Source organism: Ahaetulla prasina, chromosome 9 (genome assembly GCF_028640845.1).
Source record: "Ahaetulla prasina isolate Xishuangbanna chromosome 9, ASM2864084v1, whole genome shotgun sequence".
Lineage (NCBI taxonomy): Eukaryota > Metazoa > Chordata > Lepidosauria > Squamata > Colubridae > Ahaetulla > Ahaetulla prasina.
This window is the reverse complement of record NC_080547.1, coordinates 33951550-33969327: the sequence shown is the minus strand read 5'-3', so window position 1 is coordinate 33969327 and position 17778 is coordinate 33951550. Positions and strand designations below refer to the sequence as shown.

General features: G+C 40.9%; 1 protein-coding gene across 4 annotated transcripts in view; it reads right to left on the bottom strand.

The window, feature by feature from the left end:
* Nucleotides 1–17778, bottom strand: part of EBF2 (EBF transcription factor 2) — a 316154-nt gene that overhangs the window by 48291 nt on the left and 250085 nt on the right. For all 4 annotated transcript variants that reach the window (XM_058194605.1, XM_058194604.1, XM_058194607.1 and 1 more), the window contains exons 9-10: nucleotides 3493–3623; nucleotides 323–449 (exon numbers count right to left, since the gene is read on the bottom strand). In XM_058194605.1, coding sequence (XP_058050588.1) covers nucleotides 323–449; nucleotides 3493–3623 — 258 coding nt within the window. The remainder of the gene's footprint in view (nucleotides 1–322; nucleotides 450–3492; nucleotides 3624–17778) is intronic.

Below are 17778 nucleotides of genomic sequence, written 5' to 3'. Positions count from 1 at the left end.
CCTTCCATCCTTTATAAGGTAGGTAAAATGAGGACCCAGATTGTTGGGGGGGCAATAAGTTGACTTTGTAAAATATACAAATAGAATGAGACTATTGCCTTATACACTGTAAGCCGCCCTGAGTCTTCGGAGAAGGGCGGGATATAAATGTAAATAAAAAAAATAAAAAAATAAAAAAATAAAAAGGACAACATTTGAACAAAAAAAACCCTCTATTAATTCTTGAAATGAAACCATAGTTACAACCCTTAGTAGTTCAAGAGAAGGAAATAAATGAAGTCCTTCCACAGTCTCGACTTTACAATGTGATATTTTCACATACCTGTATAAATAAATCTACCAGGAGCTCCTTTGCAAAATTGTTTGGATTTGTACGATAATGTTACTTCAACCACCCCAGGGATGTGACGAGGAGGTGTTTGGACACGGATGGCATGTGGGGTGATCAGCTGAGAATAAAAAGAGACAACATGATGAGACAGTTATGACCAATGTGATTTTGCCGGGAAAAATAGCATCCGTTCTCAGTGTGTGCCTATTGATGAGGTCAAAATTCAACAGAAGAGAACTTCCCCAGTATTTGAAAAAATGCTGAGTTATTTGGGTCAGCTTCAGATAAGCGTCTCACGTCAAAAATTAAACAGGAAAAGGTTTTGCTAGTATAGAAAATCCCAGAAAATTCTCAGATGTGGAAATAAACAAATGAAATCCAAGGAGAAGGAAGGAAGGAAGGAAGGAGGGAGGGAGGGAAGGAGGGAGAGAAGGAGGGAGGAGAAAGGGAAGGAAGGAAGGAAGGAAGGAAGGAAGGAAGGAAGGAAGGAAGGAAGGAAGGAAGGAAGGAAAAGTCACTTCTGTAAATGTCGGGAAAAATCGCCTGATTCTGTCCATGTCATCAATAGGAACCAATCTTGACATGAAGACATCTTTACCTAATTAACTGTGAAGGGCTTGGAAACGGTTATTCAGGCTTTGCATATATCCTGATTTATTCTGTGCTTTTTGTACAAGATAAGAGTCTCTGGAAACAATATTGGGCCAAAGCTATGCTGTGAACTAGTAGGTGTGTCACTACCCTGTTTCCCCAAAAATAAGACATCCCCTGATAATAAACCCAACTGGGCTTTTGAGCACATGCGCTAAAATAAGCCTCCCCCCCAAAATAAGCTCTCCCTGAAAATATTTAAACACAGAGTTGAAAATCAGGTAAACCCCATCTTGCTCCACGTGCCCCAAAATAGTAAGCTCTCCCCAAAACTAAGGCCAAGCACTTATTTTGGCGTTCAAAAAATATAAGACAGGGACTTATTTTCAGGGAAACACGGTAGTATATCGTATCACACCTGAACTGCACTGGCTACACTGAGGCTAAGAATTCTCCCAGCATAATTTAAGGTATTTAACATTTGAAGGCCTTAAACGGTCCAGATTCTGATTATCTCAAAAGATTAATTCATTCATTATGAATCTGTCCAGGCATTAAAATCAAGGAAAGCCCTTCTGAAAATCTACTCACTTTTAGAAACCAGTTCCCATCAAGAATACACTCCTTTCTGATTCCTCTTTAAGAATATCTGTTAAGGCGCATCTCTTTTGCAATTGTTTTCGTTTTATCTGTTGAATTTGGGGTGAGGGAGTGCCTGTCTTTTCTTGTTTTTGCCTGTTTCTTAGATAAAGACGTAAGCGAGGGTTCCATTGGAATAGAAAGATAGATGCTAATAAAGGAGAATATTTGCAGCTCAGGGCTGACATGAAGGGTCCTGGGTGCTCTCTAAGCTTGCTTGTTTTCTCGCAGACGTTTCATTACCCAAGCTAAGTAACATCATCAGTGCTAGCGATAAGTGCTTTTAATGCCTAAAAAGATAAGTATTGAAACTTTAAATAAATAAGAATAAAAAATAGTGTGTGAGTGTATGTATGTAAACATACAGACATACAAATACAGAGAGAGATGGACAATCTGAAGTTCCAGATTAGAAATACTTCTGAAATACTTCTTCCCCATTCTGGAATTCTAAACTACTTTCAAGCTCAATCCCTCCAAGACGGAGTGACTGTGGATGCCGGCATCCCGGTACAGTCAGCTGCAGCCGCGGCTGACTGTTGGGGGCGAGTCATTGGCCCCAATGGAGAGGGTGCGCAATTTGGGTGTTCTCCTGGATGGACGGCTGTCTTTTGAAGACCATTTGACGGCCGTCTCCAGGAGAGCCTTTTACCAGGTTCGCCTGGTTCGCCAGTTGCGCCCCTTTCTAGACCGGGATGCCTTGTGCACGGTCACTCATGCTCTCGTGACATCTCGTCTGGACTACTGCAATGCTCTCTACATGGGGCTCCCCTTGAGGAGCACCCGGAGACTCCAGGTAGTTCAGAATGCGGCTGCGCGGGTGATAGAGGGAGCCCCTCGTGGCTCCCATGTAATACCTCTCCTGCGCAGACTGCACTGGCTGCCTGTGGTTTTCCGGGTGCGCTTCAACGTTTTGGTAATGATCTTCAAAGCGCTCCATGGCATAGGGCCAGGTTACTTACGGGACCATCTGCTGCCACCGAATGCCTCCCACCGACCCGTGCGCTCTCACAGAGAGGGACTCCTCAGGGTGCCGTCGGCCAGGCAGTGCCGACTGGCGACGCCCAGGGGAAGGGCCTTTTCTGTGGGGGCTCCCACCCTCTGGAACAAGCTTCCCCCAGGACTTCGTCAACTTCCTGACCTTCGGACCTTCCGCCGCGAGCTTAAGACACATCTATTCATTTGCGCAGGACTGGACTAGGGTTTTAAATTTTTAAATGACTAAATTTTAGCTTTGGTTTTAAATTGGGTTTTATTATTTATATCTTATTTTAAATATTTGGCCTTTATAATAAGTTTTTTAGATGAATGTTTTATTTTGTATATTTGTGTGTTTTTATATGGCTGTACACCGCCCTGAGTCCTTAGGGAGATAGGGCGGTATAGAAATACGAATAAATAAATAAATAAATAAATAAAATCTATTTTCCAAAGTGGAATTAACATAATTTGGAATTCCACATCATTTTTTCTTTTCGATTTTATACAGCACATCAGAAATGAATATCTTACTGTATTTATTTATTTATTTACCTTGAATTCTGAAACTTTATGAATTATTCCTTGGACTATAACCTCTGGTTTTGTCAAGTGTGCTTTATCCATGCACAGAAGTACAGGCCTATATGTAAAAGACAATGTGTGTGTGTGTGTGTGCAGCCATGCACATAGATGTGCATGCTATCTGTAATCACATCTGCATTGTTTTTCATTGTGTTTCGAAGATGTTAATCAATCTGAATGAAAGACCAGACTCAAATTAAAACAGAAAGAGAGCAATGGAGAAGGTTATAAAACTTTGTTCTCCGTTGGTGATCATCATGAGAAATGAAAAATGATGATGATCACAAGAAATGATGAGGGCAATAACTACCTTGACTGTTGAAGAACAGCCTGGGGAAAAAATGCAACTAGGAAGCAAGCGTGCCTACCTCACTCCACACAAGCATGGTCCCAAATACGACTTGAAGCCCATCGAAAAAGTTGTCCCCTATAATGATCACCATGGCTCCGCCAGTGGTCCAGCCTTCACTTGGACTAATAGCTTTGATGCACGGAGTGGCTAAAGGGAAAAGTTACAATGAAAAGAAAAGAAAGGGAGAATAGAGTTAGTTTTTGGAGGAAGCTCCTATAAAGACTTCTTTTGATGGTTCTATGGCTCCCAATTTCTCAGCTATCTTTTTTCCCCTACATAACAGCCATGTAGCAGAAGGCACAATGATACCTCTTGCAAGAACTCTGGAAACCATAACATTAAGTTACAAATTATTAAATATATGTATTTAATAATACATGTGTTGTCAGCAGCAAGAATTGTATTGGCACAATACTGGAAAAATGAAGATACACCTACGGATGAAAGTATAATTAGAAAAATACTAGATGGTGTGGACATGGATAGACTGACATCAATAATAAAAGATAAGGAAGAAGCAGAATATTTTTATAGGCTATGTTTTATCAGTAGTTGGACAAAAGAGGTTGAAATTAGAGGATGAAAAATTACTGAAATATATAAATGAAGTAAAAAAAAATTACTATAAAAAGTATATTGTGGTATTTTAACTATGGATATTATAATTACTACTTTTATTACTACTTTATTAATACTCTGTATAAACAAATTGATCCAGACAAATACGCTGTTTATTAAGCACCCATGTATTTTAAAGAAGAAAAAAATGTATAAATAAAATCATAAAGAGTTACAAATTATTAAACACACACACACACACACACACAAAACTTATGAGATCACCTAACCTCATGAGCTTCCTGTAATCATGAATTGCAATTCTTGAGACTTTAAGTAAAAATGCCAAAATCTTACATTATATGGCGACGCATTTCAACCATTTAGATTCATTTTCATCATCATAAGTGGTTGTCTGTATTACACATTCAGTTTGTCCTGGGCCTCTCAAGAGACTGCTGAGCTTTCTCTTCCTGGAAGATCTCAGCCAAGAAGATCTATCCCAAATAAGCTTGTTCAAGTTTGTTTAGCAGGGGTTTGCCAAAGGCAGAGAGAAAGGACGGAATGAGTGCCTAAAACAGATGCTGAAAAGACCTTTTTCACCCCATACTTTCTCTCGTTTCTGGATAATTTTGGAAAATTCTTCTGCCTTTCAGTGATAGTCCATCTTCTATGCTGTCAAGCATTTAGGGCAATTCACATGAGAATTTTCATTCGGTTTCTATGGTTCACCACTTCCCTGTCTTGTTCCCCAGCCTGGAGAAATACTGAAGATTCACAGTATGTTTTGCTGCCTCGCTGGAATTAAGACATCGGCTTAACACACAAAGAGAAAGCAAGATTTCCTCCATCATGAAAGGACCACAAATGACTGGGTTCATATAACACATTAAATCACAAAGAAAAAAATTAGTGTTCTATGTAGCCAGGGAGAGAGAAGTCAGGTAAATTGGGATGATAAATGATGATTCTGATTTCCTGCATTTAATTCCTCTGAGAGCTTGAGGTGAGGTACATGGGAACGATTTGTGCAATTTGGCCCTCAATGAAATTGTTATGATGGCGATTGCGACAATGATGAAGAGAGAGTAGGGGGAGAGATGACCAAAGTCTTGCATTGAATTCCTTGCAACTAGGAACTAGATGGTGGACTCACTAGTCCAAATTCTGCGCCTGAATCATTACATGGCACCTGTCCTGCATAACAGCAATAGCACCTAGACTTATATACCACTTCACAGTGCTTTACAGCCCGCTATAGGAGGTTTACAGGGTCAGCCTATTGCCCCCCAAAATCTGGATCCTCATTTTACTGCCCTCAGAAAGATGGAAGACTGAGTCAACCCTGAGCCGGTGAGAACTGAATTGCCGAACTGTTGGCAACCGGCAGTCAGCAGAAGTAACCTGCAGTACTGCATTCTAACCACTGCGCTACCACAGCTCTTGCATAAGTGTTGTCTTATCAATTTTTACTGGGAAGAAGGCACTGAATGACTTGTAAATCATTTGAATTTTTTGACAGGGTAAATTACAGCTAGTAAAGCATTTTTAATGTTACTTCAACCCTGGCAACTGTATATATTGCCTTGCATTCTCAACCTCCTAGCTTAAGTTAGAGGTGAACAGCCCACAGCCTTAGGGCTTCATGTTGCCCCTGAAATCCTTCTCCATAATGTCTCCAGAGACCCTTAAAAGTTGCTACCAAGTTGTAATCTACGTAGTGATCGTTAGATAAATGATTAAGCATGGTAGGCAGTGTTTCCTTTTTGTTCTGTTCTACTTTATTTATTTATTTATTTATTTATTTATTTATTTATTTATTTATCGTATTTTTATACCGCCCTATCTCCCAAGGGACTCAGGGCGGTTTACAGCCAAGTAAAATATACACATAGATAAATACAAGTTAAAACCACCATTTAAAATACTTATTAAATACGGCCGAATAGTAAAACCCCAATAAAATAATAAAACCTGATTAAAACCAAATTTAAAATTTAAAAATTTTAGTCCAGTCCTGCGCAAATGAACAGATGTAACAGATTTATTTATTTATTTATTTATTTATTTATTTATTTATTTATTTATTTATTTATTTTGTCACAACATCATACAAAAAGATTATATAGTATATAAACATATATATGAGTAAATATTAGGAGGTATAAGCATATATATATATAGGAAGAAGAAAAGAAAAACAATAGGACAGGAACGGTAGGCACGTTTGTGCGCTTATGCGGTTTGTGACCTTATGGTCCTCTTAGGAATGGGGTGAGGTCAATAGTAGAAAGTTTTTGGTTAAAGCTTTTAGGATTATAGGAAGAGACCACAGAGTCAGGTAAAGTGTTCCAAGCACTGATGATTCTGTTACAGAAGTCATATTTTCTGCAATCTAGATTAAAGCGGTTGACATTAAGTTTAAATCTATTGGTTGCTCTTGTATTATTGCAATTAAAGCTGAAGTAGTCTTTAACAGGAAGGACATTACAATAGATGATTCTATGAGTTAAACTTAGGTCTTGTCGAAGGCGACGGAGTTCCAAGTTTTCTAAGCCTAGGATTTCAAGTCTGGTGGGATAGGGTATTTTGTTGTTTTCAGAGGAGTGAAGAACTCTTCTTGTAAAATATTTCTGGACACGTTCAATTGTATTGATAATACATTTATAATAAATTTATATAATAAATTTATAATATAAATTTATTCAAATTTAATATAATTTAATAAATTAAATATAAATTTAAAAAATTATAAATTATAAATTTATATGAATTGTTTAAGTTATAATTAAATTATAAATATATAATTTATAAATTATATAAATTATATAAATATTATTATATATTATATAATTATAATGATATAATAATTATTAATTATTATTTTAATTAATTATGAGCACAATTGAGACCAAAATTGCCATTGCTAAGCAAGACATTTGTTAACGAGCTTTGCCCCATTTTATCACCTTTCTGGCCACAGTTGTTACAGTAAGTAAATCACTACTTACTGGGATAGCTCAGGCAATAGAGAAGCCTGTTATTAGAACACAGAGCCTGCAATTACTGCAGGTTCTAGTCCCACCAGGTCCAAGGTTGACTCAGCCTTCCATCCTTTATAAGGTAGGTAAAATGAGGACCCAGATTGTTGGGGGGGGAAATAAGTTGACTTTGTAAAAATATACAAATAGAATGAGACTATTGCCTTACACACTGTAAGCCGCCCTGAGTCTTCGGAGAAGGGCGGGGTATAAATGTAAACAAACAAAAAAAAAAACAAACCTACAGTGGTTAAGTTTAACCTAGTGATTAAATGAATCTTGCTTCCCCATTGACTTTGCGTGTCAGAAATTTGCAAAAGGTGATCAGACAATTTTGGGGCAGTGCAACTATCATAACTAGGTGCCAGTGGTCAAGTGTCTGAATTTTGACCACATAATCCTGGGGATGCTGCAACAGCCGTCATATCATTTTTTTTCATTGGAACTGTGAATGGCCGCTAAATGAATGGTTGTAAGTTGAGGACTACCTGTACAGTTTTTCCCAGAGGGAACACGCAAGCCTTTTTTAGTAAATATTTTTTTCAGGCCAATTGTGTTGCAGAAGTTAGTGAGCTACAATCAGTGGTGGGATTCAGGCGGTTTGCATCGGTTCGAGCAAAGCGGTTGTTAAATTACACACACACCAGGGGTGAAATGCTCCCGGTTTGGACTGCATCAACTGATCTGGTAGCAATGGTGGCAGGTGGTTCGGAGAACCGGTAACAAAAATCCCTGGACCCCCACCCATGCCCACCCAATCTCCCGGTTTCCCGCTTGTCGGTTCTTTTAAAAAATGCTTTTAAAAGGTAAAAAAAGAGGCTCTGACGATGACAGCTGAGCCGCGTGATCGTCAGAGCCTTTTTTTTTACTTTTAAAAACATTGTTTTACAACCTATTTGGCTGAATAGGTTGTAAAAAAATGCTTTTAAAACTAAAAAAATAAGAGGCTCTGACGATCACAGCCGAGGTGCCTGATCGTCAGAGCCTTTTTTTTTTTTAACTTTTAAAAGCATTTTTTTTTTACAACCTATTCGGCTGAATAGGTTGTCAAAAAAGGCTTTGAAAAGGTTTAAAAAAAGATCGCACGTTGCATCTGATCACACACACACACTGGCGTGCACTGTTCTACTTACCCCATGACTCCTTTTGGCTTGCACTGTCCACACGTGCACACCTCGCATTTGGTGCATGGTGCACACTGCACCACGCGCGCACACAGTGCACATGCACAGCCAGCGAACTTTTGTAAACCGATTCAGATTTCACCACTGACACACACACACATACACACACATCGCTATCAAAGTGGATCCTGGGCGCTGCGCTGTGCTGCAATGGAGAAACGGGCAATGGAGCGGCCAACGCAAGGGAAGGAGAAGCCCGCTTTATCCTCTTTCTTCTCCCTGCTCCTCCTCCGTCCCTCATGCTGGCCGCTCCATTTCCCATTTCTCCACTGCAGTGCAGCACCCAGGATCCACTTAATAGTGGGGGGTGGGGTATAATATAACAACCGGTTCGCCCAGGGTCAGGATGGGCAATGCCTCTCATGACAGCCAACCCGACCTTGGGAAAACCTTGTTTTTAAATTATTTGAATCCGACCACTGGCTATAAGCCAGGTAATTGCATCTAAGCCAACACTCGAGCCTGCCTGAAGGAAAGAAGGGAACAAATCTGAGAAACAGTTGCAATGAAATATGAATCCTCTGGAACGAACTTCCCCCAGGACTTCGCCAACTTCCTGACCTTCGAACCTTCCGCCGCGAGCTTAAGACACATTGTTGTGTCTTGCCCGCCCTCAGAGCAGCCGGGGCCTTCTTACCTGCTCCCGCACACTGAGGAATGTATGCCTCCCTGCCCCAGCCCTGACTCCATGCCCAGGCAAACGGAGCAGCTAGACCCCTCCCCCTCCTCCACAGCAGGTGAGCCTGAGGAGGGTTTATTACCAACAGCTGATTGGTGTGACCCTCGCATCAGAAGATTGGAGAGGCGGAGGCTGCAGAGGGAAGGGAGGGGCAGGCCTTAATGAGTGCTGAGTCATGGAGCCACACCCCATGGCCTATATAAAGGAGCTACTTTCTGGCAGTCTCTGAGTCAGGCAAAAGTCAAACTTATCTTGCTGAAGTCACTTACTGGTCTCCTGCCTGCTCTGAGGACTTTGCTAGGACTTTGGGCAGAGCTGCAGAGGCACGCCTGATTCGGATTTCCCGGACCCAGCCGTCAGCGGAGGAGTGGGACACGACACACATCTATTTATTTGCGCAGGACTGGACTAGAATTTTTAAATTTTGAATTTGGTTTTAATGGGGTTTTATTATTTGTATTTCTATTTTAAATATTCGGCCTTATTTAATAAGTTTTTTAATTGTTGTTTTATCTTGTATATACGTATGTTTTATTTTGGCTGTAAACCACCCTGAGTCCCTAGGGAGATAGGGCGGTATAAAAATGCAAAAAATAAATAAATAAAATAAATAAATAAATGAATACACTCAATGGTAGATCACGTGTATTCTCCACAGAAACGCCCAAGGGTTTTAGGTACCCAGAGTAAGAATTCCAACTGTGTCTCTGGAGAGTGGCTACCACTCATATCAGTCAGTACTTGATTAGATGCATCACTGAATCTTGAACTGGATTAAAGTAGCGATCAGCAAAAATAAAGGACTCCGCCAGGGAAGCGAATCACGGTTGCGGTAACTTGCCAATTTCATATAAAGCCTTTACAGAAAGTTCTTCTTTTTAGTTGCTTGCTCATTTCAAAAAGGCAGGGGTGTCTTCCAGCAGGAAAGTCCTCCCCAAAGTGGCTGATATGGCAACATCATGGAATAAATCATTGATCATAAATGCTTCCATCAATCAAGGAAAATCAAAATTATAAAAAGAGAGAAGGCTAATAAAAGAGCAGCAGTTTTTAAAACATAGCTTGAAAGGAAGGTTTCTGAAATAGGTTGAGATGCAGTAAAATAGAGGTCATTTCTGATACATCGTGTTTTCTTCAGCAATAAATTCCATCCCAATATTCAGAATGACAGCTTAAAAAACCCACTGCTCAAACTTCAATACTTTCCAATAGCAGGATTTTTTTTTAAAAAAGGATGGTTTACTTTTACCTTCATATTTAGATACTCGATTTTTAATTTAAAAAAACAACCACAATTCTCTCTATATATATCACTTTGAGAATCTCACCAGACTTAAAACAATAAATACTTTTAATAAAATGAAATGAATAAAATATTCATGCTTGGAACAAGAATCAGTAAATAATCCAACTGCCTTGGCTCATAATTCTTTCTAAGATTCTGTCCCGTGGGCTAAGGTCACCACCCCAAACACCAAACATAGTTTCTTCTGCCTCTGCAGTTCATATCTTCACATTCTGTTAAACAGAAGCTTGCATGAAAGTCAATTGTGGTGAGGGAAAAAGTGCTTAGAAACTTTTGGAGGGGGGTTGTCTCCCAGGGTATTACACCCAAAAGTCATCCATGTACAGTAAACGCAGAGAAATTCAACATGGATGCTTCTTTAAACAATATCCAGTAGAGATAAACTGTGGAATTTGCTGCATGAGATGCAATGATAGCCACCAAGTTAGAAAAAAAATCATGCAGGATCTTTCTACCAATGGCTAGAAGCCTTGAGGGAATCGCAAGCAGCAGAGTTTAATTATTAGCTGCTAGGAATGGCAATAGGATGAGGCCTATATCCATCTTTGCTGTAGACCTCTTCCCACAACACACTTATCTGGGACAATTAGGGACTTAATATGTTGTGATTAAATGACCCAGTTAGCCAATCCCCAAAGGAACCCCAAACAGGCTCAGTTATGCAAGGTGAAACTAATTCCACCCACTCCAATGTCGCATGAAAAATCATTTAAATCCTAGTCTACTAAGAAAAACAGATGCAGAAGAAGAGTGGTTTGGAAAAATAGATTAGATTAGATTGGAAGGGACCTTGTAGGTCATCTAGTCCAACCCCTGCCCAAGCAGGAGACCCTATACCATTTCCGACAAATGGCAGTCCAATATCTTCTTGATAAAGCAGTCCAATCTCTTCCAGTGATTTATATTTTATATTTATATTGATATTTAATTCAGTTTTATATTGATATTGATTGTTCCTGATTGCTTATTTGTACCCTATGATTATCATTAAGTGTTGTATCATTAAATGTTAAATTGTACATTTTTGTACATCATTAGGTGTTGTAAGTGTTGTACCTTGATGAAGGTATCTTTTCTTTTATGTACACTGAGAGCATATGCACCAAGACAAATTCCTTGTGTGTCCAATCACACTTGGCCAATAAAAATTCTATTCTATTCTATTCTATTCAGTGATAAAGCTCCCACAACTTCTGAAGGCAAGCTGTTCCATTGGTTGATTGTTCTTCACTGTCAGAAAATTTCTCATTTCTAGGATGAATCTCTCCTTGATCAATTTCCATTCATTATTCTTTGTCTGGCCTTCAGGTGCCTTGGAAAATAGCTTGACCCCTTCCTCTCTGTGGCAGCCCCTCAAATATTGGAAGATTGCTATCATAACATAACATAATAACAGAATTGGAAGGACCTTGGAGGTCTTCTAGTCCAACCCATATATATGTGTGTGTGTGTGTGTGTGTGTGTGTGTGTGTGTTTTCTGAGGTTTTCGCGGGTGTTTGTATGTAGGTCTTTGGATATTCGGGTTTTCTCCCACGTAAAATTGGAAGTGTCTTGGCGACGTTTCGACGAAGTCTCATTCGTCATCTTCAGGCTTCAGCTTCGTGCTTCTGGGAGCAATGTGTGATTGCAGCTGTTTCTTCCTTTTTAACTGCTAGTGGGGGTTTGAACTGATTGGGTGGGAGCTTGGCTGTGCTCTGATTGGATGGGGGTTTTTTTGTGCTCTGATTGGCTGGGGGTGTGTCCTGTTTGGGTGGGGGCTTGGTTGTGCTCAGATTAGTCTGAATTGCAGGGGGATTTGAGCTGGTCAAGACACTTCCAATTTTACGCGGGAGAAAACCCGAATAACCAAAGACCTACATATATATATATGACCATTGCAATTAACTACATAATTGCAATGTTTGCGGACTGACTCAATGTCCTCCTCTTGATGTTATGGCGGCTTGTTACAGATCTTGCAATCAACCATCTTGCAATCAATAGGCCAAGCTACAACATTCAACTAGAAGCCACAGAAGCAATCCATTTAGGATGAAAAAAACAAATGGTAAATGAATGCAACCTTTTTATTCATGACTGCAAATCTTGGTGGAAGTGAACCTCAGTGTTCTTATTAGTTACTTTAGGTTGGTTTTTTTTTTCCCAGAGATACACTTTGATCTGTTTAATATATCACGTTTATCCAGTTTGCTTGATTTTGGTTTCGTCTGTCATGTGAACTCAGGCTACTATGGTTTACAACCTATGGTTGATGGCATGTAAAAAGGGCGGTCATTATAGTTAAGTAAATAAACTATGATTACGTACACTATGATGCGCAACTCAGCTATTAACTGCAGTTCCATACTTCCAGTTTTCTCTTGAGAAAAATACATATTTTCCCGTTCTCTTTGTTCTCCTTTCCTCTCCTTTTTTTTCCTTAGCATCTTCTTCCTCATGATTAAAAAAAAAGCTATTGTCTGCCTCTTTAAGTAGACCCCAAGTTTATTTGTCATAATCTGATGGCTCCTCAAACTGTTTTGATTAAACAGAAATATTTCTTTTTCCTCCAGTGCTAAGTGTTGAAAACAAGAGTTTTACTGATGGCTTGAATATAGTGAAAATCCTCCCATTTCATCCCAATTTAACTCACGCTAAGCACGCCTGGTTTTTATAAGATAGGGTAAATCCCCCCACCTTGGCCCCCCCTCCCTTCCCATCCATTCAAGGCCTCTGGACTATGCATCCCATCAAGATCCCAATATGGTTTTCCAGTCCATAACCAAAGTCAATCCATCACTCGATTCCCAATGTTGACAAGGTCAAAGGTGGGAGGGAGGCTTGGCAGAGTTCCAAAACTATAAGACTCCTTTGAACAGCCAGTCAATCACATTCAATCAGTCAAGGAAAAACTGGAAGGTTTCGTAGACTTAGAAGCTTGGGAGTATTCTTCTACCATTTCACTGCCCGCTGGGGGAGAATTAACACTGCTCTGAATTCTTCACTGATTCAATCATTTTTCTTCCAGTTCATTAATTCTGCTCTAGGTTGAGGCAGGGCACATTTTAACAGGAGGGGCGGGGCGGGGGAGAAATGCAACAAAACAAGCCTAATGAAATAATAGACCAACTTGTCTCTTCTAGTAACGTCACAAAGCCTTCTCACTTTCACTCGCTACAAGGAACGGGCCAAAAGGGGCTTCTCTGGACTTTTTTTTTTTTTTAAGAAAAAAATAGGAGGGGAAAAAAAAAACCCTGGTGCCAGAATGGGGCTTGGCGAGAGTGAAGGCGATTATCCAATTTGAAGCTTAGCAGATCCGACGATTTGTAATTGCTTGAAAATACAGCCTGCAGACGATGGGCAATGCCTCGCTTAGCCAAACAAACGAAAATCAATTAGTGTCAGTTTCCCTTCTGCGCATTGTTATGTTTCGCGCCGTTTGTTTAAGCGAGGGGCTGACACTTTTTCATACACATCTCGCACGGGTCCCGTTTCTGTTTAACTAAGATGTCAATGTGGCTTGATTTGCTCAAAGATCAACTCCAGCCCAGCTGAGCTGAACATCTGACGTTCCCTAGCAGAGTATATGTAGCATGTCGCCTCTTGGCTCTTCCAAATTCAAGGAGTAAAAAAAAGGGGGGGGGAGGGAGGAGGAGGAAGAGGAGAAAAGTCAGGGGCAGCCCAGGCTTCTTTGGCACAAGGGCTGCTGCAAATTCAGAGGCCATCGACTCGATCTGCAAGAAATATCTCCTTAAGTCAATAAGATAACCAGTCCAGCAGATGGAGTTTAAAGGTAAAGGTAAAGGTTCCCCCCGCACATACGTGCTAATCGTTGCCGACTCTAGGGGGCGGTGCTCATCTCCGTTTCAAAGCCGAAGAGCCAGCACTGTCCAAAGAAGTCTCCGTGGTCATGTGGCCGGCATGACTCAACGCCGAAGGCGCACGGAACGCTGTTCCCTTCCCACCAAAGGTGGTCCCTATTTTTTCTACTTGCATTTTTACGTACTTTCAAAACTGCTAGGTTGGCAGAAGCTGGGACAAGTAACGGGAGCTCACCCCGTTACACGGCAGCACTAGGGATTCGAACCGCCGACCTTTCGAAGGACAAGCTCAACGTCCTAGCCCCTGAGCCACCGCATCCCGGCAAGTGAATAAGATAACCAGTCCAGCAGATGGAGTTTAGCCACGGCCAATGAGTCAAATTCTTACTGGCGAAGTGCACAATTGAATGCAAAAGAAGAAGAAGATTTCAAAGTGAAAAGAGAGAAAGAACTGGGTCACTAGTGAAGATATCTCCACCACTACTGGGCAATTATGAACTTGTCACTGGGGAACTGAGTCAGGGATGCAGGTTTCCCTCGAATGCCCAGAATTGAACTACTGTAACAGAGAGGATGTGTGATTTTTTTTAAAAAATTTTTGATTGGATACAGACACCACCTTATTCCAGTCCTTTCCTTACATTGCCCAATATCACAGATACAAAAACTGGGCTCAGATAGAAATGCTGCGATTTTCAGCATTTCTATGTTGAGACTCTAGAAAGAGTGCAGAGAAGAGCAACAAAGATGATTAGGGGACTGGAGGCTAAAACATATGAAGAACCATTGCAGGAACTGAGTATGTCTAGTTTAATAAAAAGAAGGACTAGGGGAGACATGATAGCTGTGTTCCAATATCTCAGGGGTTGCCACAAAGAAGAGGGAGTCGGGCTGTTCTCCAAAGCACCTGAGGGTAGAACAAGAAGCAATGGGTGGAAACTGATCAAGGAAAGAAGCAACTTAGAACTAAGGAGAAATTTCCTGACAGTTAGAACAATTAATAAGTGGAACGACTTGCCTGCAGAAGTTGTGAATGCTCCAACACTGGAAATTTTTAAGAAAATGTTGGATAACCATCTGACTGAGATGGTGTAGGGTTTCCTGCCTGGGCAGGGGGTTGGACTAGAAGGCCTCCAAGGTCCCTTCCAACTCTGTTGTTATGTTATGTTCACTATTTTCACAATGCTGCAGTTTTCATCGTTTCCCCAAGTCCTGGTGTAGATGGATGAATTGTCCCATTCCAGATTACAAAGACATATCTGTCCTTGTGCTATACTTGCCTTGTTTTGCTCTCATCTCCCTTCGTTTAGATGAGAGGAAATTATGCTGATGTTAGACCAGAACTGACTTTTCTGATAGGTTAGAGCAGGGGTCTGCAAACTTGGCTCTTTTAAGACTTGTGGACTTTAACTCCCAGAGTTCCTCAGCCAGCTTTGCTGGCTGAGGGACTCTGGGAGTTGAAGTCCACAAGTCTTAAAAGAGCCAAGTTTGCAGACCCCTGCCCTATACCATTTCAGACAGGTGACTGTCCAGTCTCTCCTTAAAAACCTCCACTGATGAAGCATATGCATATTGCATATTGCAGAAAATATGACTTCAGTAACAGAGTTGTTAATGCTTGGAATACACTACCTGACTCTGTGGTCTCTTCCCAAAATCCCCAAAGCTTCAACCAAAAACTGTCTACTATTGACCTCACCCCATTCCTAAGAGGTCTGTAAGGGGCGTGTATAAGAGCACCAGCGTGCCTACCATTCCTGTGCTATGTTTCCTTTCGTTATATCCAATTAATATAGTTATTACATACTCTTACTTATATATATGCTTATATATTGTATAGTTATTTCATGCTTATGCTTATATATACACTGTGTGACAAAATAAATAAATAAATAAATATGGCAGAAATGCATAGCTGCAGTTTGCCAATCTTGGCAGGCATAGAATAGAATATAGGTAAAGAACGAATAAGTCCAGTGGTGGGATTCAGCCAGTTCGCACCACTTCGGGAGAACCGGTTATTAACTTTCTAAGCAGTTTGGCAAGCTGGTTGTTGGAAGAAATCATTAGGCCAGAGAACCGGTTGTTAAATTACTTGAATCCCACCACTGAATAAGTCCCATGTGGAAGGAAGGGTCTACACTCCTGGTCCCACATGATGAGAACTAGGTCCTGGACTGGAGATCAAGCAAGTGGTAAAGAATAGGAACTGAGTCAGCTGTGATCTTTAGGGTTGGTTTTGAGTACCTGACTTTGGGCTTGTCCTGCTCAAGGATTATCGATCTTCTCAAGTAAACAAGATAGGAAGCATGACTAGATGAATCAATGCTACTTGGTTGTGAGGCTGCATTAACAAACTCTCGCAAGCCTGAAAGTGCATACTCCCTGCTGCCACTTTTAACTGCTTTATCCACTAGGGTGGGTCCCTTTCTAAGTTTCTTCCTCTGTTACGCCACTGGGGGCTCCTGCCTCTCTTGTCTGATTGTTTCCTAGGCAGCTTTTCTTTCCTTCATTCCCCAAGGCATCCACACAGTCCATTACAAGCACGGAGCCATTTCTTTCTCTATTTCTACTCAAGAGACACAAAACTTCAACTTTCCTAAATAAGGTTGTGGTCTGCCCAAAAAGACTCAGAGGTCCATGAGACTGGGCCCCGATATCAAATAAATTATACCAGTATATTTTAATATACTTTATTAAAAAGTAGATAACTGGCCAAAATAAAATGGTGGGGAAAATAATTCTGATTTGCAATAACTTTTTTTTTACATATTTTTTTCTAGATATATTTTTTAATTCAGTAGTAACTTCTATGCTAACGTATGAAAAAGCTTTGATGCTGTGGCCCTCTGACTACTGCACTGGCCCTCCTATGTGGCAAGATGAAGTTCAAGTTAATATGATGTTTAAATATGAATATCTGGTGGCTCAACAGACTAAAGCAGTCTGTTATTAACACAGCTGCTTGCAATTACTGCAGGTTCTAGTCCCACCAAGCCCAAGGTTGATTCAGCCTTCCATCCTTTATAAGGTAGGTAAAATGAGGACCCAGATTGTTGGAGGTAAATTCTGCTTAGAAAACCTGGGAGTAACCAGTTATGCATAGGCTGAAATGAGGGATGATTAGAAAGAAATTTGGAAGTCATCTTCAGACATTTAAAAGTTTGTTGCAAAGATGATAAACTCCATTTGATTTATGCTGAGCCATGGTATCCTTCCCAAGATGATATTTCCACAACTTTCCTCTTTTCCAGACAGAGAGCCCATCCATAGCTTTGTCTTGGTCACCCCTTGACAAGGCTGTCTGTTGTGACTCGTCCTCCCTCCTCTCCTCAGCCGGGCCCCTCCCGTCTCCAACCGGGCCTTTTATCAGACTCCGAGTCTGATAATGAAGATGAACGGCCTGTCATGACTCCAGCCACCGGCCCTGGCCCCATGCCCGGAGAGGATTCAAGGAGTGAAAGGAGAAGCCCGATAAACCTCCCACATACAGCATGTGTTCCTTTCGTTCAGCCTTCAGAGCAGGAAGCCAGCCAGGTGGTGGAATTACCCGGGCCTACTCCCTCTGACCCCTCCCTTTCCCAGACGCTGACAGCAGATCCAGCTGAAGACCATTCAGAGTAGGTGGACCCTCGCTTCCGGAGATCTGAGAGGCGATGCCAGCAGAAGGAAGGGTGGGGCAGGCCTGGATAAATGCTGGGTCATGGAGCCACACCCCACAGCCTATATAAAGG